This window comes from Aythya marila (assembly GCF_965140915.1).
Source record: "Aythya marila genome assembly, chromosome: 1".
Lineage (NCBI taxonomy): Eukaryota > Metazoa > Chordata > Aves > Anseriformes > Anatidae > Aythya > Aythya marila.
The window spans coordinates 96,282,286-96,306,916 of record NC_139042.1 but is presented as its reverse complement, the minus strand read 5'-3'; the positions used below and the strand labels follow the sequence as shown (position 1 = coordinate 96,306,916).

General features: G+C 35.4%; 1 protein-coding gene across 7 annotated transcripts in view; it reads left to right on the top strand.

The window, feature by feature from the left end:
* The window catches only part of ITSN1 (intersectin 1), a 128,887-nt gene that overhangs the window by 73,712 nt on the left and 30,544 nt on the right, over positions 1 to 24,631 (top strand). For all 7 annotated transcript variants that reach the window (XM_082780909.1, XM_082780910.1, XM_082780906.1 and 4 more), the window contains 8 exons: positions 4,907 to 5,151; positions 6,527 to 6,686; positions 7,497 to 7,702; positions 8,384 to 8,466; positions 10,712 to 10,878; positions 16,311 to 16,356; positions 19,716 to 19,837; positions 22,531 to 22,648. In XM_082780909.1, the coding sequence (XP_082637035.1) occupies positions 4,907 to 5,151; positions 6,527 to 6,686; positions 7,497 to 7,702; positions 8,384 to 8,466; positions 10,712 to 10,878; positions 16,311 to 16,356; positions 19,716 to 19,837; positions 22,531 to 22,648 (1,147 nt within the window). The remainder of the gene's footprint in view (positions 1 to 4,906; positions 5,152 to 6,526; positions 6,687 to 7,496; positions 7,703 to 8,383; positions 8,467 to 10,711; positions 10,879 to 16,310; positions 16,357 to 19,715; positions 19,838 to 22,530; positions 22,649 to 24,631) is intronic.

The following is a 24,631-nucleotide window of genomic DNA, read 5'->3' as shown; positions in this document are numbered from 1 at the left end:
TTTTTTTAAATTATTTTTTTTCAGAAAGTGCTCACTATTAGGTAGACTCACAGGGAAATACCATTTTGCCAAAAATATGTGATTTTAAGGAGCACTTCACATGTTTTAAATAAAGTCTTTGTTACAACATAAGTTTTCCTATATGTTATTTTGGACTTTATTTTAGCTTACTCTAGAAGAAAAAATTCTCTAGCTCAGTTTTCTTTATTTAAAACACTTCTAACAATAATTAAACCTTATGACTAATCCTTGTGGGATTTATCTCCTGCTCTGTAGTAATTGCTTAAATGGGCTACTCTTAGAAAATTAATATAAGTAAAACACTTTTGCGAAATGTGTTATAATTCTGCCTTGCTTTAAATCATTGCTTTCCTGATGGAGGTTAAAAGGGAATGGGTAAGTGTGCCATATGACTGTTAGGAAGTCTATGCAATTTATTCATTTTCATAAATACAGATTTTGTTACCATGTAGTTTACTTGTTTTTGAGTTTATGTAGGGTGAAGTAACAAATCAACTCACATTGTCAAAAGTAATTTAAGTACAATGGAGCAGAATTTACTTTTGATAATGGGCATTTGGATTCCTAGACTCTTATCTGTCCTTAAGTGTTTGTTGTGTCATGTGGGTCTACAAGGTTTGAGTCAGTTATGTCTTTTGGAAAATAATGATTTACAAGCTTACATGTTAAAGTGTGTCTGATGTTTCATTTATGACATAAATGCAACTCTGTAGTTCAGCTGACCTCTACAGTTAGGAGTTTACTGTGTGCAACAAGAAAAACTTTGCTTAAAGTAATTGTGTTCTAACATAGGTAACTTCAGTATTTACCCATTTTAACACTATAAAAGGCTTTGCCTGTGCAGGCCTGTGAAATCATGTCCTGTATCATATAGATATACAGGAGATGTTACCCAAACTGTCACTGCTATGAGCAAAGAATCCAGCTGAAGCACACATCCATTGACAGAGCACATGGAAAACAGGCCTAAATCCTGGGTTTAAACAGGACTGCAGAATTCATTATGTCAGAATGACTTGAGGCTTTAATAGGTGTATAGCTTGTAAATAGCATTTGACAACAGTGTAATTAATATACTTTTACACTGTGCATGAATGTTGAGGTCTGTCTTGGTAGGAATGAAGGAGAAGAAGGCTTCATTCTGAAAGAAGTATTTGCAAAAGTGTAGATGGGGAGAGCTTTCTTCTGCTTTACTTTCCAGTACACGTGCTAGCTATCTGTAGGACTGATATATGTGAAATGGTTTAGAGAATGTGTGGGGCATGGGCTGTATTTTTAAGAAAACACATCTACTTTTTAATTAAAGGATTTTTGCATCTTACCTTGGATTTCTGCTTTCTCTGCTTCTTACCTTTTTACATACTTGAAATAACTTCTACTGTAAGACTGTGAGGCCTTTCACTATGTAGATTGATTTATAACCCTAACTATAAGTTAACCAGGCTTTTGTTTGGGAACAAAATATATTCTGAGCCAAGAAAGCCATGCCTGGTTCAGGGCTCTGTCTATTCAAGAACTTAAGTTTCTATTATGTGTACGGGTATGTGTATGCGATGTGTGCAATTCTTTTCCTTTGGATAGCTCTCTGACAAAACGGGTCCTGCTGGCATTTGCTGCTGTTAGGCTCCATCTTGGAGTAAGTGAATGGATTCTGTTGTTACTGGCACTCTTTGATATAATGCAGTTTATTTAAATAAACAAGTACAATTCAGTGAAATACAGTTGAATTACGGAGTTACTGAACTGCAGTGGCTCTGATAGTAGAACATAAGTTAATTAGAAAGTTCATAAAAGAAGCTTAAACGAGAAGTCTAAGTCAATATGATAATGGTAGTTTGTTCTCGGTTTTGTTGGCTGTTGATTGTGAAAGTTAGAAGGACTGTTCTTTGTATTGGGTACATAGGCAGCCTTGTTGTCTTAGACCCTGCGTAGGCGTAATCAACATATGGCCTCTGGCGTGCAGAGCTTATATTCAGCATTGTACTAGGAAACCCAGTAGCGAGACCAAAGGCCTACACATGAAGTAGAATTAAAACGACAATTCAATGGGTAGCTAAACAAAACAGACTATGATACTCTGGTTAGCTTTCATTAAATACTTTTTGGAGAGTATTAGGTTTTGACTTCATATGTAGAATTAATTGCTACTGTAAAGCAGGACTTCTGTTTTTGTGTACATGCACTGCTAGTGATACGCAAGCCAGCTCAAAGCGGGGTAGGCCTCTGCAGAGCTGACAGAGATATTAACTGTGCCTAATGCTTCTGTATCTAGGAATGGTATTGCTGTAACCTCTGTTGTGTTGAACCACAGGGAACGAGAATTTGTAAGCTGTGGCTCTAAAGGGCAGTTAAATAAATGAAAAATACACACACTGTAATGCAGTGTTCAGGTGTACATTTAAAGTCTAGTTGTATTTTGGAAAAAAAAAATATCTGCAATAAAAGTCTGTTGTAGGGACTTGGGATGGTGGGTGTAAAAATATAAGGAAATTGGAACAAATTAATTTTTAAAAGGTTTGAAGGAATGTATTTAAAGTTCTAGTACTGTACTACAAAAAGAGATGCAGATTATATTTTATATGAATGACTGAGAGAACATTTTTAATGAATTATAAAGTGAAAATGATATTTCAAAGTGTCTTTTCATGAGTATATGATGAAAGCCTAATTTGACTGAATAAGCATACATTTGAGTATCTTAATAAGCTGTTTTAAGAATAATTTTAACTTAAAACTCTCCTAAGGAGACATTAAATCAGTAGCTTTAAAAATCCCTTTGGTATTTTTTTTGTCTGCTTGTACAAAACATATTTTTTCTGAAAACTCACAGTGGTTTTTGTATTGCTGTGATTTGTTTCAAGGATGGCCATTTTAGAAGGTCATGGTAACAGACTTTTGGTCTTGCTGTGCTTATTCTTTTGTATATTAATGATTCTAGTTACTACCTGAAAACTGAATGAGAGTCCAAACTGCGTGTATATTATTACTGTTTAGATTTTAAACTTTGCATCAGGTGCTGATGCAAACCATTTCTCGCTTGCTCTCCCAAGATTCACCCTCTGCTGTGACCTCCCATCACTCATACTGCTGCTCTAACAATCCTATTCAGTGCTGCAGTGGAAATTTTGCTCTGCACTGCAGTAAAACCACATTGAACCGGTCAAGCATGTACTCCATTCATTTCACTTTGAGTTAATAGGGGCTGAGACAGAAGATGGGTGCAACAAAAAGCAGAAATAATGGATTGTTTTGCACCAAAAGAGGAGTGTGGGATAGAAATTACAATAGTAGGCAGTCAAAGAGTCAAGACATGGAGTAAAGCAAAGCAATCTATCAGCAGCTCAAATGAGTAACCTAGGGACAATCAGAGGCAGAGGCTTTGCTGCTTCAGTTTGAGTCACTTCTCTGCAAAACAACGTTCCCACCCTTATCTAAAGCAACTCGTTTACACCATTGCCACAAATGCTTCTTTTTTACCACTGTTCCCCCCCCGCTTTTTTTTTTTTCAAACAGCTGATCAGTTTATATTGTTAAAATTAATAGAATAAATAGGTAGGTGTGTTTCCAACTGTCAGAGCAGCTAGCTTGAGATACTACTGTATGCCGTTGCTGTATAATGTCATTATATTCTGAAAACCCCGATGTCTGAAAAGGATACTATTACTAATTCCTTAGCTCGTGAAGCATACTGTTAACAACAAATCCTTCAAGATGCTTGGGAGGTAGGGTCAAGTGATTTCAAATTATAGATTTAAGCATCTCTCACTGACTGCTGTACTGTTAACTGCACCAGTAAACTTTTGATTTATGCTCTCATTTGAAACTTCTAAGTATTTTAAAATACTGATTACTGCTGGACTAAACGGTTGAGAGAAATTCTTGCCAAAAATGGCCCTTATGTAGGGCTAATCATCTGACTTTCCATTACTAGCCTGATTTTACTGCTGACTTGATCATTGCTAGGGAAATCTGCAGCTACGCACAGCAGATAGTTGTAGATAGTAGACATTATTTACATGTAAAAGGTGCAAGACATATTTGTATATAAGGGTTTGCTTAAACCCTTAAAACTGAAATTCCTCTAGAGTATCAAAGAGGTTAGATGGCTAGATCACCAAATTTACCATAATTATTATAATTACCCCTAATAAAATTACTGCCTTTTTTCTTTAAAAAAAGTTTCTGCAACCTCCAGATGCCTTGTCAGTGTTTAACCACCCTATCGATTCATGAGTCACGAGGGGTAGCAATGGTGAATTATTTTTCTTCTGCAATTCTTTTTTTACTGTGGAATTAATTTGAATAAATACATTAGATTTGTTTTGTTTGGTTTGGTTTTGAATTTCTTTGAAAAGGGTTAATTTAAATATGCTGTGTTTCTGTTCTATTTTCTGAAAAAGGAAATCTGGGGAAACTTGTTAAAATCTGCATGTTGCATTAGTTAAACCAGAAATAGCACTATTTAATGGGGTCTCCAGAACTAGTATCTCTAAGTCTGGTTTACTATGACAGACTTTCAAGCAACTGTTTAAAAAACCCACGCTTGGCTTATGCATTAGGGCTGAAATGAACCTTTTTGTACTTCATCACCAAGAAAACCTTCTTGATTTTTGAAAAAAAGGGATTGCAAAGCAGTGTTGCATTGCAAAATATTTCCTCAGCTGTTGATATGCCATAGAAGGAATAGCTGACAACATAATCCTCCAACAGTACATTTAATAATAACAACAAAACTCTACCTAGGTGGAACTTGTTTTTATAATGAAGGTATAATTTTGCTGTAAGTAAAGAAAGTTAATTACTGTGGATGAAAAGGATTTTATGTCAAGTAAAAATTCCAGTTATATGTTATGTTTCTTAACCTTCTAATTTAATGCATCTACAGGTGGATGAAAGCCAGACTGGAGAACCAGGGTGGCTTGGTGGAGAATTGAAGGGAAAAACTGGATGGTTCCCTGCAAACTATGCAGAGAAAATACCTGAAAATGAAGTTCCAGCATCTGTAAAACCAGTAGTTGAGGCTGCTGCTGCACCTAAAGTTTCTGTGCATGAAACAACTACATCACTAGGAACTCCTGTGTCTACAGAGTGCACTACAACTGCTAATAACTGGGCAGACTTCAGTTCAACGTATGTTTGGGTAGTGATTATCACCTCAAATGTGCTTGAGTCTTTTTAAATCAATTGGATTGCAGTGGGCTGCTAGCACAGAGTACACAGATTGCAAAGCAACACAAAAAAATTGCTCCCATCATGTCTGTCTGAGCAGTAGAGAAGGACACATCACAAATGGGAGACATTTCTAAGTGAGGATGGTGACACCATGGTAGAAATCCCAAGAAGTTCACCTTTCTTATCTTTTACTGATTGACATCAACCCTCATTGAAGGTTTCCAACTTGGATTATGCAAAATAAGTTAATGACAGAGTTAAAATAAAAAGATGACTTATTAGTTCCTTATCACAACATTAATAAGGCTGATAGAAGTAGAACATGTGTTCCAAAGATGTCTTATTAACTTCATACAATATTGATCAACCATTCAAAATTTTCATCAAGTAGGTTGCAGTAGTACTACTGGATATTTAAACTTCTTCTGTTCTACTAAAAAAAGTACTTTATCTCAGAGGTGAGGGAGGGATAAGACTAAATATTGAGCTTTCTGAAGATGTTTGGCATGTATGTGCTTTATTGCTTTTAAATAAACAGTGCTTCAGTTTCAATACCCAGAACATTTATACTGATATGACATGACATATTTATACTAATATGACATACAGTAATTGACATGATACAGGTTAGTGATGTTTGTGGCCTTTGGGTGAGCAACACTTGATTATTCGGACTAATAGCACAAGAAACAGTTAAAGACTTAGATTTAAGCTGGGTGTTTTGTTTATGCTCCTAGAGGTCAGAGAATTTTGTTCATTTAAGAGGATATTTTGAGGTGGATTTTGAGATTTGGTTGACATTTTGAAGGACAAGAGAGAGCATAAAACTAAAAAGCTGAAAAAAGTCTATAGGAGATAATTTTATGAAAAAAAAAAAAAAAAAGGTAAGGATTTTAATAGTGAAAATAAGCAGCAGCAATATGATGCATAAGTGACATGCAGGTATGAAGATTTCAAATCAGTTTTGTACTGAATTGTGACTATTTTCTATTAAGTTAACTCTTTACACTGTGCATAGTATAGGCTGTACTACCTACTATTTTCATTGTATCAGAGCACACCTAAAAAATGAAATTAAATTAAGGAATATCTGGCTGTAAATGAGCAAGGACAAGCAACTGTTCTTAGAGATCACCTTTTAGAGATATATTTATTATAACCCTATGTTTGATTGCACTACTTCCACCTGAGAGTTAAGCTGCTAATAACTCATGGAATATTCAACTACAAGAAAGAAACCTAGAATGTAGACTTTATTTCTGTACAATCTTCCCACATGAACATTGTTATTCAACTGAAAATAATAGGAATAATGTCATTTGCTTATTTTCAGATGGCCTACAAACACTAATGAGAAACCAGAGACAGATAACTGGGATGCCTGGGCAGCTCAGCCGTCTTTGACTGTTCCCAGTGCAGGGCAGTTGCGGCAGCGATCAGCTTTCACTCCTGCCACCGTTACAGGATCATCTCCCTCTCCTGTCTTGGGTCAGGTGAGCAGCTATGTTCATTAAAACTCTTCTGACCCAGCATGAACTTCTGGAAAGCAAAGAACACTGGCAGTTAAAGCAGTCCTCTGGTGGTGAACTGTATCAGTTTGGAGTGATAAAGAGTTAGTGGCAGTGGCACAATTTAACATGAAGAAGCTGCTATTCTGTGCTGGCTTTTTACAACTGTGGTGGTCCAGTCTTAATGTTTTGGCAGGGTGCTATTTTTGGGTCACTTCCTTTGGCTTTTATTGAATCACATGACAACAACCTTTGTTCCAAAGTGGATTATGTAGTTAAGTGGTATAGCAATGGCAAAGCTTCACACCAGACGAGTTCAGTCCATCTGTTAAGGCACTACATTTTCCTCAACTGGACGTACTGTTTTTGTAAGCTAATGTGCTGTTCTGAAAAATGCTAAATACCTTAGTGTCTTAGAGCAAAACTAAAAAGTTGGAGTATACAATACATAACTTGCAGCAAAGCATCATTTTCCATAAAGTTTACTTTAAACCCTGCCAAAATAGCTTCATCAAGGTTTAAGACATGTATATCTTAATTGTAAAACTTGTAAAAAAGCAAACCCCCAATAATTTTGCATTGTAGCGCTTACACATTAACAGAAATGGAGGAGGATTTTGAACATTTCTTGTATTATTTTGTAATTTTAATTGATATATTTTGCTTTATGCAGTTGAGGAGAAGTATGTGTATTTTGTTGCTAAATAAGTAGCACAAGAATAAGATTCCTTAAGGAGCTTTCTTTATGAAAGGTGGTGCATGACTGACTACTCTCTTTTTTCAAATTTGCATTAGGGCGAAAAAGTGGAGGGGCTTCAAGCACAGGCTTTGTATCCTTGGAGAGCAAAAAAAGACAACCACCTTAATTTCAACAAAAATGATGTCATCACAGTTTTAGAGCAGCAAGATATGTGGTGGTTTGGAGAAGTTCAAGGACAAAAGGGGTGGTTTCCTAAGTCATATGTGAAGCTTATTTCAGGCCCCATTAGGAAGTCAACAAGGTATTGTATTTGCTTTTACCATACTTTATGTCTATAATGTCATAGTTAAATAAATATGAAGAGTTGCACACTTGAGTGTTAAAGTTTGGAATCTACTCTGTAAAAATGATTTTATGCAACTCTTCTCTAGGGTGTTTTGGCCTCCAACTCTAAAAGTTCAGTTTAGGAATATGTAAGCTGATCTCAGTTCTCCTTCCACAATGCATCACCAACAAAGATCTAAAGTTTAATAAATTCTTAATTTTATGTGACTTGCAACTAAAAAATAGTATTTTGGATATTATGAATTACATCTATGTAAGTCTTAGATTATCTTTCCCCAAAATTAAAAGAAATACCTCAAAGCTTAATCACTTACCATTACTCTTGGAGGATGAAACAATCAGAATCTGGTTCTGTGTAACATGAAGGCAACATTAACATTAGTTAAATAAATTAGAATGATTTTAGATTTTTTTCTCTTTTGAGGGAAAAGAGGAGATGTAGCAATTTGTGTATTGAATGTAATTTCCTAATTTTAACCATGACTAGCCATTGTGCATAAAAGCTTTAATTTGTAAATTCACTATCTCTGTTTAAGGGAATTGCTTATGGATGTATATGCATATTTTAGTTTTAAAATACAGTAAGCATCTTCTGAAAAGGTTTAATTTCTTAAATAACTGTTATTCTCTTCTAAAGCATGGATTCTGGTTCTTCAGAAAGTCCTGCTAGTCTGAAAAGAGTAGCATCACCAGCAGCAAAAGCAACTATGTCAGGTGAAGGTAAGCATTCCAAACTGAATAGCACTAACAGTATTCTACTATGTAATGAAATAAAAGCAGTCTACATATTACCAGAAAACAAGCCTAGAATCATCAAAACAAGCCTGTTTTAAGATTATGCCTGTTAGAATTGAAGTGCAAATCAGTTTGCTTCTAGAGCGATTTAAAGTGATTGTCGTAAAAATTTGTAGATGTTGTGTCTGTAGAAAAAATAATTTCACATGCTATTAAAATTTCTTCTACTGTTCCGTACATAAATATTTTAGTAACCAATGGAAGCATTTAGGATGTTTTTTTGCAGAGGGCCAAATAAACACATAGCTATATATGCTTCATGATGTTAGGAATTATTAATAGATACCTCAATTGCACTCAAAACTCATTTCCAGTGTTTCATTAAAGCTATTTATAGCTAATTTCTTTAGCTGAAAGTTGTGGTCTTTGTAGCCAAGGCTACCCCTCATTTTTTAAGGATGCAGCATGAGGCGCAGACAACTGTCAGTTTTCTGGAGGGTTTTTAAAAACTTGCATCCCTGGTTGTTACCACTCTTCATCTGGAGGTTAATGCCTCCATATGAGCTGTGTTAACAGGCTGTGGGCACTCTTAATCCACTTCAGGGCAGTGCCAGCTAGGTTAATTTAAATTACAGAGTAAATCAATTAATCTAAATATAGTTTACAAATGAACATTTTTATATAATCTCTACAGTACACCTGAAGCTTTTCAACTACAATTCTACATAAGATTTCAAGTGAAAGAATCTCTTTGGTTACTGACGTACTTAATTTGCCACAGGCATTGAGCACTAGAAAAATTTAAAAAAGAGAATGTTAAAGATCTATCCAAAATGGAAAGTGAGATAATAAGTTATTTCAAAATATAACTAGTCTGGCTTGCTATATATTTCAGGAAATGCAATCTAGAAATGCTAAGTATTTTTTTTTTAACATGGAATATCTCAGGTTATATGTTAGTATTAAAAGGGGACACAACTTTTATAAAAACATGTCCAAAAAGCTGTATTTTTAAGAAATAATCACAAAGAATCGCAGAATGGTTGAGGTTGGAAGGGACTTCTGGAGATCATCTAGTCCAATCCCCTACCAAGCAGGGTCACCTAGAGCAATAGAATAGAAGATGCTAAATCCATATTTCATTAGGTGTAGAGGATTTAAGAAATACGTATTTAGCATACATTATGAATTTTAATGTATGTGTCTATATGTGTACAAACAGATGTACGTGTTCTTCAACTGCAGTCATTAGACAAACCATACCTTTCATTAAGGATGGTAATTGTGGTTTGAATTCTTGCTGAACTTCAGTAATAAAGCTGAGGTTTTTGGTCAGATTTAGTGTTCAAGCAAAGAGAACAGTTGCCAGCTGTAATGGAATACTTGCATGTTTTTGTCAAGTATTCATGTAAGTCTGCCTGAAGTATCGTGAACTGCTCTTACTTCCAGAGCTGGTCCTAGAAACAGATGATATAATAGTCAGTGATCTATTTTATGCCCCACAGAAAGTGTGATATTGCTCAGTTAAAGAAGAATTGTATAAAAAATGTTACTGGATTGTCTGAAATTCTTCGTAATTCTTTGTGTAGAGTTTTTTCATGTAGTTCTGTGATTCAATTACGCATTGCATTTCTCAATGTCAGTCTACATTAGTGTTTTTGCACTTGAATACTAAGTAGTTGACTGTGTTTTAACAAAACAGAACACATTCGGGCTTTGTCTTGACGTTTCCCAGCCATCTGTTGCATAAGATGCAAAGAGATGTGTGCCCTTCATGCAAAGCCTCAAGTAATGAAAGAATTCATTGTACATGAGCGCCAAACAGCATATGTAAGATGAAGACTGTATCTACAGATGTTTGGTTACTGAGATTTTTCTGTCCCCAAGATTGAAAATGCTAGTAATCATCACAAAACAGAAACCATTGAGAAATATGTTCAAAGTAGTTTCTGATACAAAGTAATAATGTATGTAAATTTTAATTGTACTTGCAAATTACTTTATCAAAAAGATTCCTTCCTTCAAGCCGCCTCGTGATAGCTTGTATTTAGTTTTGATCTAGAAGATTTCATTTTATGTATTAAATATCGAGGAATTATCAATAAAGTATTTAATAAATTTATCTTCTATCTAGCCTGTGGATAGATAATGTTATACTAGGTTTATCAAATGATAATTGAGCAGTTTATCAAGTGTTTTCCCTTGTTCTGTATTTATTTCTCTCTTGCAGAGTATATTGCTATGTATACTTATGAGAGCTCTGAACAAGGAGACCTAACCTTTCAGCAAGGTGACATGATTCTTGTGACAAAGAAAGATGGTGACTGGTGGACAGGAACACTGGGTGATAAATCAGGAGTATTCCCATCTAATTACGTGAGACTCAAAGATTCTGAGGTAGAGACATTGAATTGTTATAAAATTGAGTCGGGGGAGGTACGTTTTGCTCGGTGTTGTAGTGATAGTTGTAAGTCAGTGGTTCATAAGTGAATGAGAAATATTTACTGAATGTGAAGTTGGGAAAAAGCAAAAATAATTACATTTCACAACAAATTCTTAAGTAACATTGCAAACCATTTATGAAAATGACTCTTGCATATGTTAGCAGTTAACTTGGCGGTTTTGTAGAGACAAGTCAAAATAGCTGTGATTACTTGGTTTTCCAGGTAAGTTTTTAATGACTGAGTTGTATCTTACTGTTATTTTCTTTAAAAAGATAGTAAGGGAAATATTTCAGTTTATCTTTTTTTTTTTCTTTTTCTTTATTTATTACAGTGTTCTTGCAGTCCAGGGGAACAAATTTGGCACCAAAACTTGTCTAACTGCTAAATTTATTTTAAAGTTATTTATTGTGTAGAGGTTCTGTCTCATCTGAATTTATCCCAGAATAATCTGATAGAGGATGTCTGTATTATTTTTTTTCCTTCTTTGTAGGTATTCTTAAGAAAGATGCTTTCTCATTATATTCCATATTTATTTGAAACAATAATTCTCACTTACCAGTAGGAATCAGCTTAGTGTCAGCTGCATAGAGTACTAATCTCTTGACAGAAGGAGTTCTTGTTTGTGTCTCTAAGAATAATAGGGTTTTTAAAGATGTTAAATGCAAACAAGACGCCTAAGTTCTCTACTGGATTTTCAGAAATCTAGGTGGTAAGGCTTTTTCCATAAGTGTTGGCCTCTGTGTTTATGTAGCAATGAAGGACTGTAACCTGCAGTTGTGGAGACTGGGCAAAGTCATTCCTTAAACTTGCTTCTGTTTATGAAAAAGCAGAAAAATGAAACCTGCAGTGAAACAAGTAGCTGTAGAAAGACTTTATGTAGTAATTTTCTAGATAATAGAGAAGCATCAATAACATCCTCTGGGATAGGATCAAAAAATTATCATTAATTATGTTTAGTCTTACAGTCCTTGGGAGAACTAGTAATGTGATACTGCTTTCAGAAGCATTTTAGAAAATTTTCTTATCTATATTTTGCATCATGTAACTATTTCCTTGAATCTGTAGACTATGGAGCAGCAGATGAAGTTGGATCAGGTCCCAGACTAGAATAGCAGTACTTAATAGTTGTGTTAGTCAAGTATTGTAGCACTATGGTGCCCATCATAGCAGACTAGCTTGGCTTTTTGTCACCGGGAGTAAATTTTTTACAGTAGCAAGTTGTGATGTTGCTTCAGTAGGCAGGGTAGAGGTAGTCCAGGTGTGCTTTTGGAGTGCAGGATGTGGATTATAGTTCAGTACTGCCTATAGGTCTTGACATACATCAAAAAGATGTTGGCTTGCCCCATGGTGGTAGAAGCAGGTGTACAGATAATTAATTCCCTAGCTGTGGAAGTTCATGTGATTATGAAACTGAGCCCTAAGTCTCTTTATGTTACTTGGAAGTTTATATTGTAGTTGATGAGTGGGAACCTGCAGGGTCAGCTTCCTAAAGCCCTGTGAGGCCTATTTCATAGGTGGATAGTAATAGTTACTAATTAGTTATTTAGCACTAACGGAAAAGTAACTGAAGTTAAGTTTAATTTGAAGGACCTGTTTTTGTTTTCCTTTGAGATATCCTTAACACAGTTCAGTCACAAAACCTGCGAATTTATATTCAGATATGGTGAGCTGCCTTTTGTGTGCCCTGAAGGATTGGACATACCAGATGCTTGTCCTGTCTGGCGAGGGACAGGCAGACATATTGGCAAGTCTTTGTAGAAAACTCAGAAATAGACATTTAATTCTGAAAACTATCTGTATTAGAGAACTCAGTTTGATGTTTCGCTGGTCTCAGCTTGTCTGGGGCTCAAACAACTAAGTGCAGTTTATCAAAAAGTGCTCCAACTGCCCTTTTTGCTGATGAAAACCACATCTTCAGATAAAATCTTGATGAGAAAAGGAGGAAAGAGCACAGAGCTCACGGAGATCTTTGTATTCAGGACGCTTATTTTCATGAAGTGATTCACATGCCCCACAGGAGATAGTTGTTGTTCCAAGTGGATAATTGCCATTACACATACAGGGTTTTGCTATTCAGCTTGTTCAGAGAGCCAGTTTTTAAAAAGGATTTCACAATAGCGGCTGTCTTAACTTTCAGATGTGCTGCTGTGCTTGGACAGCTGCTGGCTGATCGTGAAAAATCTTACTAAAAAAGTAAATTAATTTAATGTGTTCTGCACTGTTGACTCAGGCCTGAAGAAAAATTAAAGGCAGTGCTGATCTTTCAATAGTGCTACCCTTTTGCCTCAAGCTACTAAATTAAAGAATTTCCTGTCCCTTACAGTTTCAACACATTAACAAAGTGAAAACCCTTATGTTCTTCAAGTAAACAACTATCCTGGTTGATGGTCTGTTATTGGAGTTTTCAGTAAGTTGAGGTAGATGTATACAGATCTGTAACAGGTTTTTATTTTACCCTGCCTTTCCTTGAGACTGTTAATAATTACCTCTGTGTTGGGGTACAGGGCTTACAGGGTAGAGTTGGAAAAACAAAAATTTAGACCCCTCAATGAATGAGACTTTGTATAAGTGTTCTGAAAACTCTTAGCAGTCTGAACGTATTTACTCTACATTGTAGGGGTCTCATTGTACAACACAACTGGCAATTCTACTGCTGTGTCTTACTAAATTAGCAAAGCAAGTTATTTTCTACTGTTTCAAGAGACTTTATCCTTTGTCACAAAATATCCTCATAGGCAGTTATCATCTTAAGTGTACAAAAGGGAAATAGAATAAGGTATTTCCTCTCCATGATGTTTCTCTTAGCAAAAGGATACAAAATATTTCTCCAGCTCTTCAGGTAGCCAGCAGTTGGGTCCATCTTTAAGTGCCTTATTTGTTAATTTAGATACTTTTGAAGCACTGAAGGTGTTTTCTATGTATTTCTTCTGCTTTTTACCAAAGGTGCAAAGAGTCTTTGAAGAGAAATCAGACTGAGTCTGCTCAATGTGATTTTGAAATTCCTCTCTCAAAATACACTTGATATGTTTACCAGTAAAGTGCAAAGATACAGTGTCACAGCCTGTTTTATCTGCCCATACCTGCCTCACCTGGCAAAGAGGATGTTGGTTAAGTGATATTTGGAAGGAGTTTGTTCTTTTGGAGGTCCAAATACTTGTTCTTTCTTAATGGGTGGTGGTTCTTTGCCAAAAATGCATACCAAATTGTATCAGTTCCTGATGCTGTCATGTCAGTGTCAGTCGTCGCCCCTGGTTCCAGAACTTTTAGTCTGCCCTACTCGGGACTGTGGCCCTTAGTCTTTGTATCTGATCTCTGTATGATGCTTTCCTATTTCATTTTGTTAGTTGATGTAGGTCACAGTGGTCATAGAGAAAGGTAGAGGGCAAAAGAGAAAGAAGGGAACCTAGGGAAGAAAGGAAGACTTGCTGGCCTTCTAGAAAGTAATTATAATCAGTTACAATTACAAGAAAGTTGCACTGAGACTGCAGTATCCAAGTGTTGTTTAATATAAAGTATCCACTTCCCACAATCCTTCCCAAAATTTAACTTGCAAAACGCCAAAGAGAAGTGTGTATGGAAGATGCTTTTGTGCCAGATGTTAAATAAGAAACAAAATAAAACCTTCCCCATCCCATTTCCCCACTCTCATCTTCCAGTAGCAGTTACAGGTTATAGGGCAAGCCATGCCAATTCTGCTGACTAATACAGCATTGTGAAGTCTTATACTTTAGCCGGAATGGTCAGGCTTCATTCAGGAAAATGTCCAAAATGTTGTCACAGAGCAGCTACATAATCTTCAAGACAGGTATTTTCCTAATAATCTATTTTTTAGAGGCATTCAAAACCAATGCACATTTTAAAAATGGCACTGTACTGTCAGTTATTTAACTAGTTTTCCAGTTATTGATTTTATTGTTTTATGTGTCAGAATCCACAACTTTTTAAAATGTCAGCTTAAGGAGAATATTGAGGATGAAACCCATCTTTTCCACAGAGAAATTCTGAAATTCTGGGATTCTGAAAATCTGGGATTCTGAAACCCTTTGGGTCATTCATGTAGGCTGCAAATGTGTGGGGAGGATCCTGAAGAAGTTGAGGGGAGACTGAAGTGTTGTGAGCCTCCCTTGAAGTTTTCCTTTAAGGATTTTACAGATATTCAATATTTCTGACCAAAGTGCAGTTTACGTTTGGTATGTTGCCGTTATCCATATCTGACGTTTTTATTGTAGAAGAAAAGTCTGGCAATGTTCTGGGAAAAAAAATGAGGCAATTATTTAAGGGATCAGGGAATCTGTCCTATACAGGGTGTTGACCAAAAAGGTTGGCAAGATAACTGAGGAAGGGTGTGTGCAAGGGGTAGAGTCCAGATTACACATGGTTTCTGAATACTCAAATTGCATGAATAGCACTAGATCTGCAAGTGCATTTAAAAAACAACAACAACAACAACAACAACAAAAAAACAACCAACAACCAACCAACCAAACACCTCCTTCCAAATAACTGGTGGCCTTAAGGGAAGGTTTCTTTTTCAGCAAAAGAACTTTGAGTTTGTAAATTATGAAAGCTTTTCATGCTAAGTTTTATATTTCAGTATAGCTGGTTCCCTACACATAACTGAACTAGTTCCACTGCTTGCTGGATTTCTCATGGGTGTTCACAGGGGCTTTTCTTACATTTCTCTTGGCCTGGATGGTGGTGATGTTCATTCTTCATCTCACCGCATCTAGATTTAGAGAAATAACTACCTTTGTCAAAACAAACAGCACTTCAGTAGTATTCAGCTATAGCTATTCAGTGTCCTGTGCTCTCAGTTGTGCATGAAAAAGGTGGTGGAGTTTTTACTAGTGTAACACATATCACCTACAAAGTTCAGATAACTCACCTTAGAAATGCAGTGAAGGATTTTTGCGCTGACTATGTTAATCTGCTGTGTAAGAAATTTTAGAAATTATGGATATTATTGAAATAATTATATGGGTTAGCCTTTTAAGCATATTTGTAATCCTAACTATTTGTAGAGTTGAAAACTACTATTGCTGTTTTAACTCAATTTGGCAGAATTCACATTTTGTAGATATCCGGATTTACAGTGAAAATGCTCTGTAATTTGGAATTACATTGGTATTTGCAGTCTACGAAAGGCAAGAGTTCAGGAAAGATGTTTTTATATAGTTATACACTTCCATGCACCATTTTTAATTTATTTCTATATATTTATTGCCATCTCAAATACTAAGAGTTCCTGCAAGAACAGAGACTTCCTTTGAGAGATGTTTATTCTCATCCTTTATTGGTGTGTTATAGAAAAATGTATTAAATAATTTTCATATACTGACAAAATAATTATGAGTGCTAAACTTACATCTTACTTTCTATTTCAAGGCTTCTGGAGCAGCTGGAAAAACGGGAAGCTTAGGGAAGAAACCTGGTGAGTTATATATAGTGACAGCACCTTATATCTGTTATTGAATAGTATTTATTTCTAATCGGTGAGAAATTTAAATGGAAACAATATAAATTCCATAGAAATGATAAATTGGTTGCTCTTGTTCATTTGTAGATTATGAAATACATTGTTCTGCTTTAGTAATGTGCACTGATGAAAACTGTTGTCTATATTAAAATAATGTGTAATCTGTCAATCGCTATATCAAAATAGCATATAGCTAGAGAATAAAAATCTGTTTGCTCAAAAACGAATGTAAGCTTCATGATAGATCATCAAATGGAACAGTGGAAGCCTACAAAAAGCTCAAGTTTACTTCTGTTTCTAATTGGAAGTACACATTCCACACTGTGGTTTTCCAGCATTTTGCCCAGAACAATGCACAATATGGCATACATTGGCTCTGAGCTGTTGTGCCTGCCTCCCGTTTTCAAGAGCACATAACCTTGTTTAAAAGTTTAAGAACAGTTTGAGAACAATCCTGCCTATTTTTCAGCAAGGAGATTCGTGGATGTTTTTGCTATAAATGAGCTTCAACAGCTCAGCCAACAGAAGTGAAACACTCATGAACAAGGTGAAATATTCCAGTTTATTCTAGAAGCAGCAGAATGAGCGTGTGGATATTGGTAATAGTGTATGCTGAAGGGCAGGGAAAAATAAAATTGTATCTTTTGGAATTTAAGCAGCTATATGAGGACTATTATATCTGTGAGAAGACATTTATTTCTTTTTTTCTAAATGAATGTGTTTTGGGAGAGACACATTCTCCTGACCCAAACTGTGACTGAATTTGATCTCTTCTACTTAATTCAGTATTTAAATATATCAAAATTAAGAAGTCCTTCCTGGAATGAAAGCTATTTCTTTCATTTAAACAAACAAACAAACATAACAAACAAACAAACAAAACAAAACAAACAAAAACAAACAGAAGTTTTCGCTCAGTGTTTTCTCCAACTTTCTGCTTCTCTGTGACATGCAGGAGCTGGATGCTAAACTTGTAATTCAGACTGCAGCTTGTTTAACATGCAATCCACAGTAAAAAATCTTTATGTTGCCTATTGGTGAAAGGGGATGTCTGCTACCTGGAGCCTTGTAGATCATAATTTTGTAGATAAAAAGGAGAAAGTTCTTGTTCTGAGATGCAAGCTGTAAGATTTTTGCTCTCTCAATAGAATTGCATAGTGTGATGTACTGAATATTATAATTGTCATGGTAGTAAGAGAAGCTTTTCATAATTAAAGAAATGATTTTTGCAAACTCCCACATTTGGTGTCTTTGCTTGTGTTCATTTTGCATTCTGAATGGCTCTAAGGCGGAGGAGTTGATGTGGTTCTGTGAAAAAATTGTAATTGCAGGAAGCTTGTAGACTTTTTAGCAGAGTAGCCGTGTTTCCTGCCAAATACATGTAGTTTGCTTTCTTTGCCTTGATCCTGAACAGCTTGTGCTGCTGCTGGCTTTTCTATGTGTAAACCTTTCTGTTCTCCTACTATCACCTACTGTATTTTACTTAGCAGTTCTTTCTTCCATCTTGTGCTTTCACACTTGAAATGCTACTTTTTAACTTCCAGATCCACATGTAAAATCGTTCTAACTTTCAGCTACTAGTATTTTCATCACCTGCTTTTTTCTATCCTTGCCTACGTGCTCACATTGGCGTGCCTCTCTTCAAGGCCAGGCTGGATGGGTCTTTGGGCAGCCTGGTCTGGTGGGAGGTGTCCCTGCCCATGGCAGGGGGTTGGAACCAGATGGTCTTTAAGGTCTCTTCCAACCCAACCCATTCTGTGATTCTCTGAGGGAGGTTTTGCTGTAGATAGTTCTGTATGTGTCTTTGTTTCCACCAACCCCAGACTGCTTGTCACCACTCTAATTCTTCATCCTCCATATGTTGTTCATTTGCATCTTCAGTACTTCTCTTCATTTTTCATTTTCTTATCCTTTTCTTCTAGATTTCAAGTAAAGTATCTGGTTGTTTTCTTGTGTCCTCAACACACTTTGTTGTTACTCTCCTGCAAGAAAACCTCTCTCTATTTCAAAGGAGATACCTTTGGGTTACCTCTCCTTAAAAAACTTCATTTTCAATAATTGCTCCCTTTTTCTCCATTACCAACAGATGCCCCCTCCTTTCAGATACGCTGTTACTGAGTGCCTTTACTGTTTCCCATGGCCAGAGGAGGTTTGGTGCTTGCTGACAGAGAGGGCCATGTAGGATGGTGCCCAGCACTATTCTACTTTCATAGTGTGGGTAACCTTGTGAAAGCTGGGAACCACATCTGTATACTCACTTAAATGTGGCAGACTATTGGGTTTAGTTTACCAAAAGGAAAAAAACAAAACCACAAAACAACACCAATCTACCATATTTTGTTTAGCAAAGGTTCTCAATAATCAGGGTATCAAACATATTCTCCATCACCCTAACCGTGTTTTGATGACATGATAAACTTGGCTTTAAAAGCTATCAGTAGGACATTAAAAAAGCCCACAGCTGTTTATAAGCTCCTGTCAGTTCAAATCTGTTCAAAAATGCGTTACCCTGCCAGGCTTTGTGGTGATTAAATGATCACCTATCTTTCCACAACTACTGTAAAAAGGAGTAAACTGTATTAGCTACTTTGGCTAATTTAACAGAGAGAGAATTGTGAGCTTACCATTACTCTGTGCCAGATTTGTGCTGCTAGGTGACTGAGTAAGGCACCAGTTTTGTATTAATGTCCATGAAACAGAGATTTCAAAATAAATCCTGTTTGTCACATTTCAAAAGCTTTTTTTTTTTGTCTAGTCTGGTAGTGAGAATTTTTTTGCAGGTTTCATTAGTTTGCACCTTTGTTGTTACAACTTCTTCATTATAATTATCACCAACATCCATCTTCTTCCACTTTTTGGCAAGCATAGTCCAAATGGATGATACAAAAAATTATTGGAAATTGGTGTTTATTGGAAAACAGTGTTATGACACTTGATTTTATGTGCTAGCCAAATGACTTTAATAGTGGCCATTATTATTATTCTCTATTTCACGTATTATTTGTATTGTACCCATAGAGTTGTTGCACCTCTGTTTTATTCCTGTAGTATTGTGAACTTAAGGAGGAACATCTGATCTGTTTTGTGATTACAACTGTTTTTAAGAAACTACATAAATATCTTACAATTTTATAGAAAGAATTGCAAAATAGAAATACTGTGCCAGTGATAATAGTGGAGTTAATATTGTATAGAATATGTTCTATTTTTTTCCCCAGATTAACTTTTTTTTTTTTCCGTGCTTTAACATAATTTTTTCTTTTTCTTTTCTTTCTCTCTTTTTTTTTTTTTTTTTTTTTTTTCTGCTTTAACAGAAATTGCCCAAGTTATTGCCTCTTACACAGCAACGGGTCCAGAACAGCTTACTCTTGCTCCTGGTCAGTTGATTCTTATCAGAAAGAAGAATCCAGGTGGCTGGTGGGAAGGAGAGCTCCAAGTTAGTTACTGTTGTTTGATTTTTATTTTTTTAAATGAAATTCCATGTAAAGTAATCTAATAAGTTCAAAATGATGATTGCATCAGCATCAACTAAGCTATTACAAGTAAAATGCCTTTACATTCCAGTTCCTTGAAATTGAAATAATTTTGAGAACAGCAGGAGGAAAACTTGTCTCATTGTAAGGCAAGACCAATGTAAGACCAATTGAAAAGTATTTTACAGCAGTGCTTGTTGTGAGATGGCCACCACTTTTTCAAATTGCTTAATGAATGTGACAGTATAGATTACCATTATAATAGGTTCACCTCAGCAATTCAGCAATGACTTAATTTTAATGTAGAAGAGTAAAAATAATGGTGTCTGTTGCAAGCATCAGGGAGGAGAGTGTTAATGTTGTGTAAGAAGATAACAGATAATAAAATACTGCAAACAAATCTGAAGCTTTTTCATTGAAAAAGCTTTCTTTTTTTCAACTGTTCTCTATACCACCTAATGTTTTTTTTTTGTTGTTGTTGTTTTTTTTTTTAATAGGGAACAGTATCTGAAAAAATGTAATATATTTGTTTGTAATGCACGTGTTTGAACTAATTCAAATTTGGATATTTTTTCCATGTTACTACCCACCTTTTTTGCTTTTCCTGGTGGTGTTTTTTCTACTTCTTTTGTGGATAAATCATCTTCTGAGATATGGTTTTCATTCTCACTAACCTTTATGCTGTTGTTAACTTTTAACTTTGAGTCTCAAATTAAAATTGTGAAATTGTGCAAAAAAGTCACAAAATAAGCTTCACTTGGCAAGAGCTGACACAATTACCAGTTAACAGCTAATGAACAGAGTGAAGTTTTTTTTTAAGTTTAATTTTTAATTGTGTACTTATCTGTAACTTTGGATACCTTACTGTCTTATGTTTAGTTTTCCAACTATTTTTTTCATTAGAAATCCCCTTCCTATTCTTTTCACTCTCCTCTTCCAAGATTGTAATACTAGTCTTTGCTCCTTTGTTATGTGAGCACAAGGGCTAATGGAGCAATATTGGTGAAACAGATTGAGGAACTGATTAAAGATAGAAGCAACAACAACAAAGCAGTTTTAATAAGATGACTGGATTTGGAGAAGGACATTGATATTAATTTCTTTATGTATTTAATTTCAAAGTGGCAGGTTTTTTTTTTTAAATATATATACTGTTAAGTTTCAGCCTAAAGTAAATATTGATCGTACTTGTCTGAGAGGTCATAGTAAAGGTGAAATAAAGTAAGGCAAATGTGTTACATTACATTACATTGCTGGGTGCAATCTTCCAGAATATCTTAAAATGAATGATCTAGAAACACTGTAGATCAAATGCTGTCATTTTCAGTAAAGAAGAAAAGAGGGAAGGAAGTAGCTAAGTAATACTTATATGTGTTAGATGATTTTTTTCACTATAATTAATATCTATTTTGTTTTGCTTATTTTTGTTAAGCTACATGCTTAACATTCTAAGTTTATTCTAACTACTAAAAAGGATAAGTAGCTAAAGTAATTATTAACATAGTTGTAATAGATTTAGAAGCAGAGATTTGATTCAAAGTTTTAGAGTAATGTCTGTTACTTGAGAAAAATAAAGGGTTTTTCTTCTGATTTTATTTGCAATGAACAATGCAGTTGATGAAATAACAGGATGTAGTTTCTGTCAAATTTCTATTATGGTTTGGTAACACAGGTTTTGTCACAGCGGATCAGGCCTGCGTTTGTCTGTCCCAGTATCCTCTTTCTGAAAGTGACTAATTGCAGCTGCATTACAAACCTTAGAGCCCTCTTTTAGGTCAGGTGTGTGGTAGTCTGTTTCTCTCTCAGCACACACACAGACCACACGCACACTAATACGTGTGTGCACAACATTTTTGTAGTGATGTTATCTGATTAGAGAGCATGAGAACATCTGGTATACTTTCCAGAACCCTAGCATCTGTTAATTAGGATCATTTGGATAGTATCTACCCGTATATAACTGTATTTGCCAGAGCTTACTTTTTGTTTGATTGGAACCCAGCTTGGGGATTTTGTATTTGAATCTGAACTTGACCCATTTTTTCAGACCATAATGTTTTACTGTAGTTCTAACTCTTGGTTAATGTGACAAATGTTTGTACTCCTCCTTCTGTTGCCTGGGCAGGAGAGACTACTGCAAAGTAGAAACTGTTCCTTAAAAGAAAAGAAGTAATTGAGAATCTTAATCTCTACTTAAACTATTACAATTGAGGTATCAATTTAAATGCAGTCCTTTCCATCATAAAAAGCATTTTAATGTTGCTACACATTATTGCCATTGCTAGCCTAACATTCTAGAGTTATGGCTTAAAAAAAAAATTGAGAAATCTTTTAGAAGGAGTAGGACTGTAGTATTAATTACAAAGCACACAAATTAGGAAAACCGTTCAGTGAAAAATTACTCAAATTAGTAGTAAAAATTGTTTAGATGTTATAAAAGCTTACTTCATGTAATGTAAAAGCTTACTTCATTAATATCATAACATAAAAATATCACCATGAAAATAGCTGACTGTCTCCTTATAAAATTAATTTTTCTTTCTCTAAATTGTTAGTGTGGCTGCAAGTAGTTAAGATACTGACTGAACTGCCTTGTCTAATGATCTATTGATGTGCTTATTGCTCTTAAAATATTTTTATTTTTTTTTTTCACTAGGCACGAGGGAAAAAGCGGCAGATAGGATGGTTCCCTGCTAATTATGTAAAACTTTTGAGCCCTGGTACCAGTAAAACTACACCAACTGAGCTACCTAAATCAACAGCATTACCTTCAGGTAAGCAATGTGTTTGCATTAATGAAGTTTCTTTTGTAATGCATGTCATTTACAGTAAGACTTCTAAAACTAATTACAGATATTAAATATATGCCATAGTAGCCACTTTGGAAAATCCTTCATTATTTATTTTTCTTTTAAATAAGAAAAGCATACAGTTGGTCTGTATATTTATTGTGGTCGTCTCTCAGGTGTAATCTTTTGCATGACATTACACCTTAAAGAGTAAAGTATTCAAATTATTAGTCCTATTTGTTTGCTCTAATTGTAGTGAGGGAGCTTTTAAGGGTTCAGGATGGTCCATGGGCTTAGCAGCTGATGTATTTCTCATTCAGAACCTTATATTTTTCCTAAGCTTACGTGTGAGAAAAATGCAAGGAGATGTAGTTTTTTGTCCTAGACAGCAACTTATTTTAAGGCTTATGAGTGGGTACCAAATTGATAGACCTTTGTACTTTTAAAATCTATTTATTACATTTTCACCATGGGCAGTAATCAGTCTGGTGAATTCTACTGCAAGGTATAAAGCCAGGCAGATGACTGAGAAAAAAAGTTCATTCCTTGTGATTGTTTCAGTCTTTAACAATTTTAGGTTCGTTAGTTGGTGTGTTACCAGGTGGAGAAGAATCTTGTTGAATCAAAAATGTGTAGAACAGATGCATTTTTTTCCACAAGCCACCCAAAAGACTTGTGGTGGTTGTCTACGAGTTTGTGTCCTGTAGTTAGAGCGGTAACTCAGCACTCATACACAATACCCCAATGTGAAGAGATTTTTTTTGTAGTTTTTGTTATTTGGATTTTGACAGTCTGGGACTTTTTTGCACATGCTAATAAAACTTTTGTTGAATAAACTTTCTAGCACTTTTCTCATTGCCTACAGAATATCAAAATCTTAACGGCTGTCATTCTTAGCAAATTCAACTTTGTTGGAAACCAGTTATTTCGGAAAGTGAGAGGAAGAAATAGAACAATCTTGCCTTTCTATTATGATAGGTAGTCTAACTTTCTGTGTGGCTAATGTAAGTAGTTAAGAGGTTAACATTTGAGAAGCATCTTCATGGAAGAAGTATGTTAGTGAGGAATCTTGTACTACAGGACATGGAAAACCTGAAGAAAGCCATTCACAAGGGTAGACTAATGCTCAATGTGGTGTCCTGTGTAGTGTCTAAGTGTGCCATGACTGTCTAGATTTTGAAGGTAGAGGTTCCATCAGAAACTACCAATATTAAAGCCTCCCCTTTGACATTTTGTTTATTTTGGTGTATATGCTCTCCATGTATCATACTGTGATGCAAACCGCATGGTTTTAAACACCTACCCCCCGTTTTTTTTTTTGAATTCTGTTGCATGGACTCTTTTGTTTTATAGTTTGGTTGTTTTCTTAATTTCCAACTGCTTTGTACCTGTTTTTTTCTAAAGTTGCATCATGAACGTGTTTTTCCTGGTTCTGAGAAATGAGAAGAGCTGTTACTGCTATTTGGAGATAACCACACACAAGGAAGTGCACAGTACAGGAATAGCAGGGAAACGGGTTTCACCCATTCTGCTTGTTTAAAGAAAAGCAACGTTATAGCTTGTACTTACCATCAGTGTACCTTGAGAACCTGGATTCCCTCTGCTGTTGACTAGTATTAATCAATAGACAATATTTCTAAAACAGAAATAAATGGCTAAAAAGCACTGGAGCTCAGAGAAGATAGGCTTTAGCCTGCTTCTGTAGTAGGCAATGGCTTTTGGAGCTGTTGCTGTTAGGTGTTTAAACTAAGTGAAGAACTTTCTTGCTGGGACTACTCAAAGAGCTTTCAATACAGGATGCAGGTGTGTTTTAAGCTTTGTGACCAACTGTAAACAAGATTAAGACGAGGTCAATTCTTCAAGTTCAACTGAGGAATCCCAGTTCTTCAAGAGCTCTATTAAATTACCTCCCCAGGTTTTTAGGTCATTCTTGGGTTCCCATTGGATCCCATTTGAATCCCATTGAGA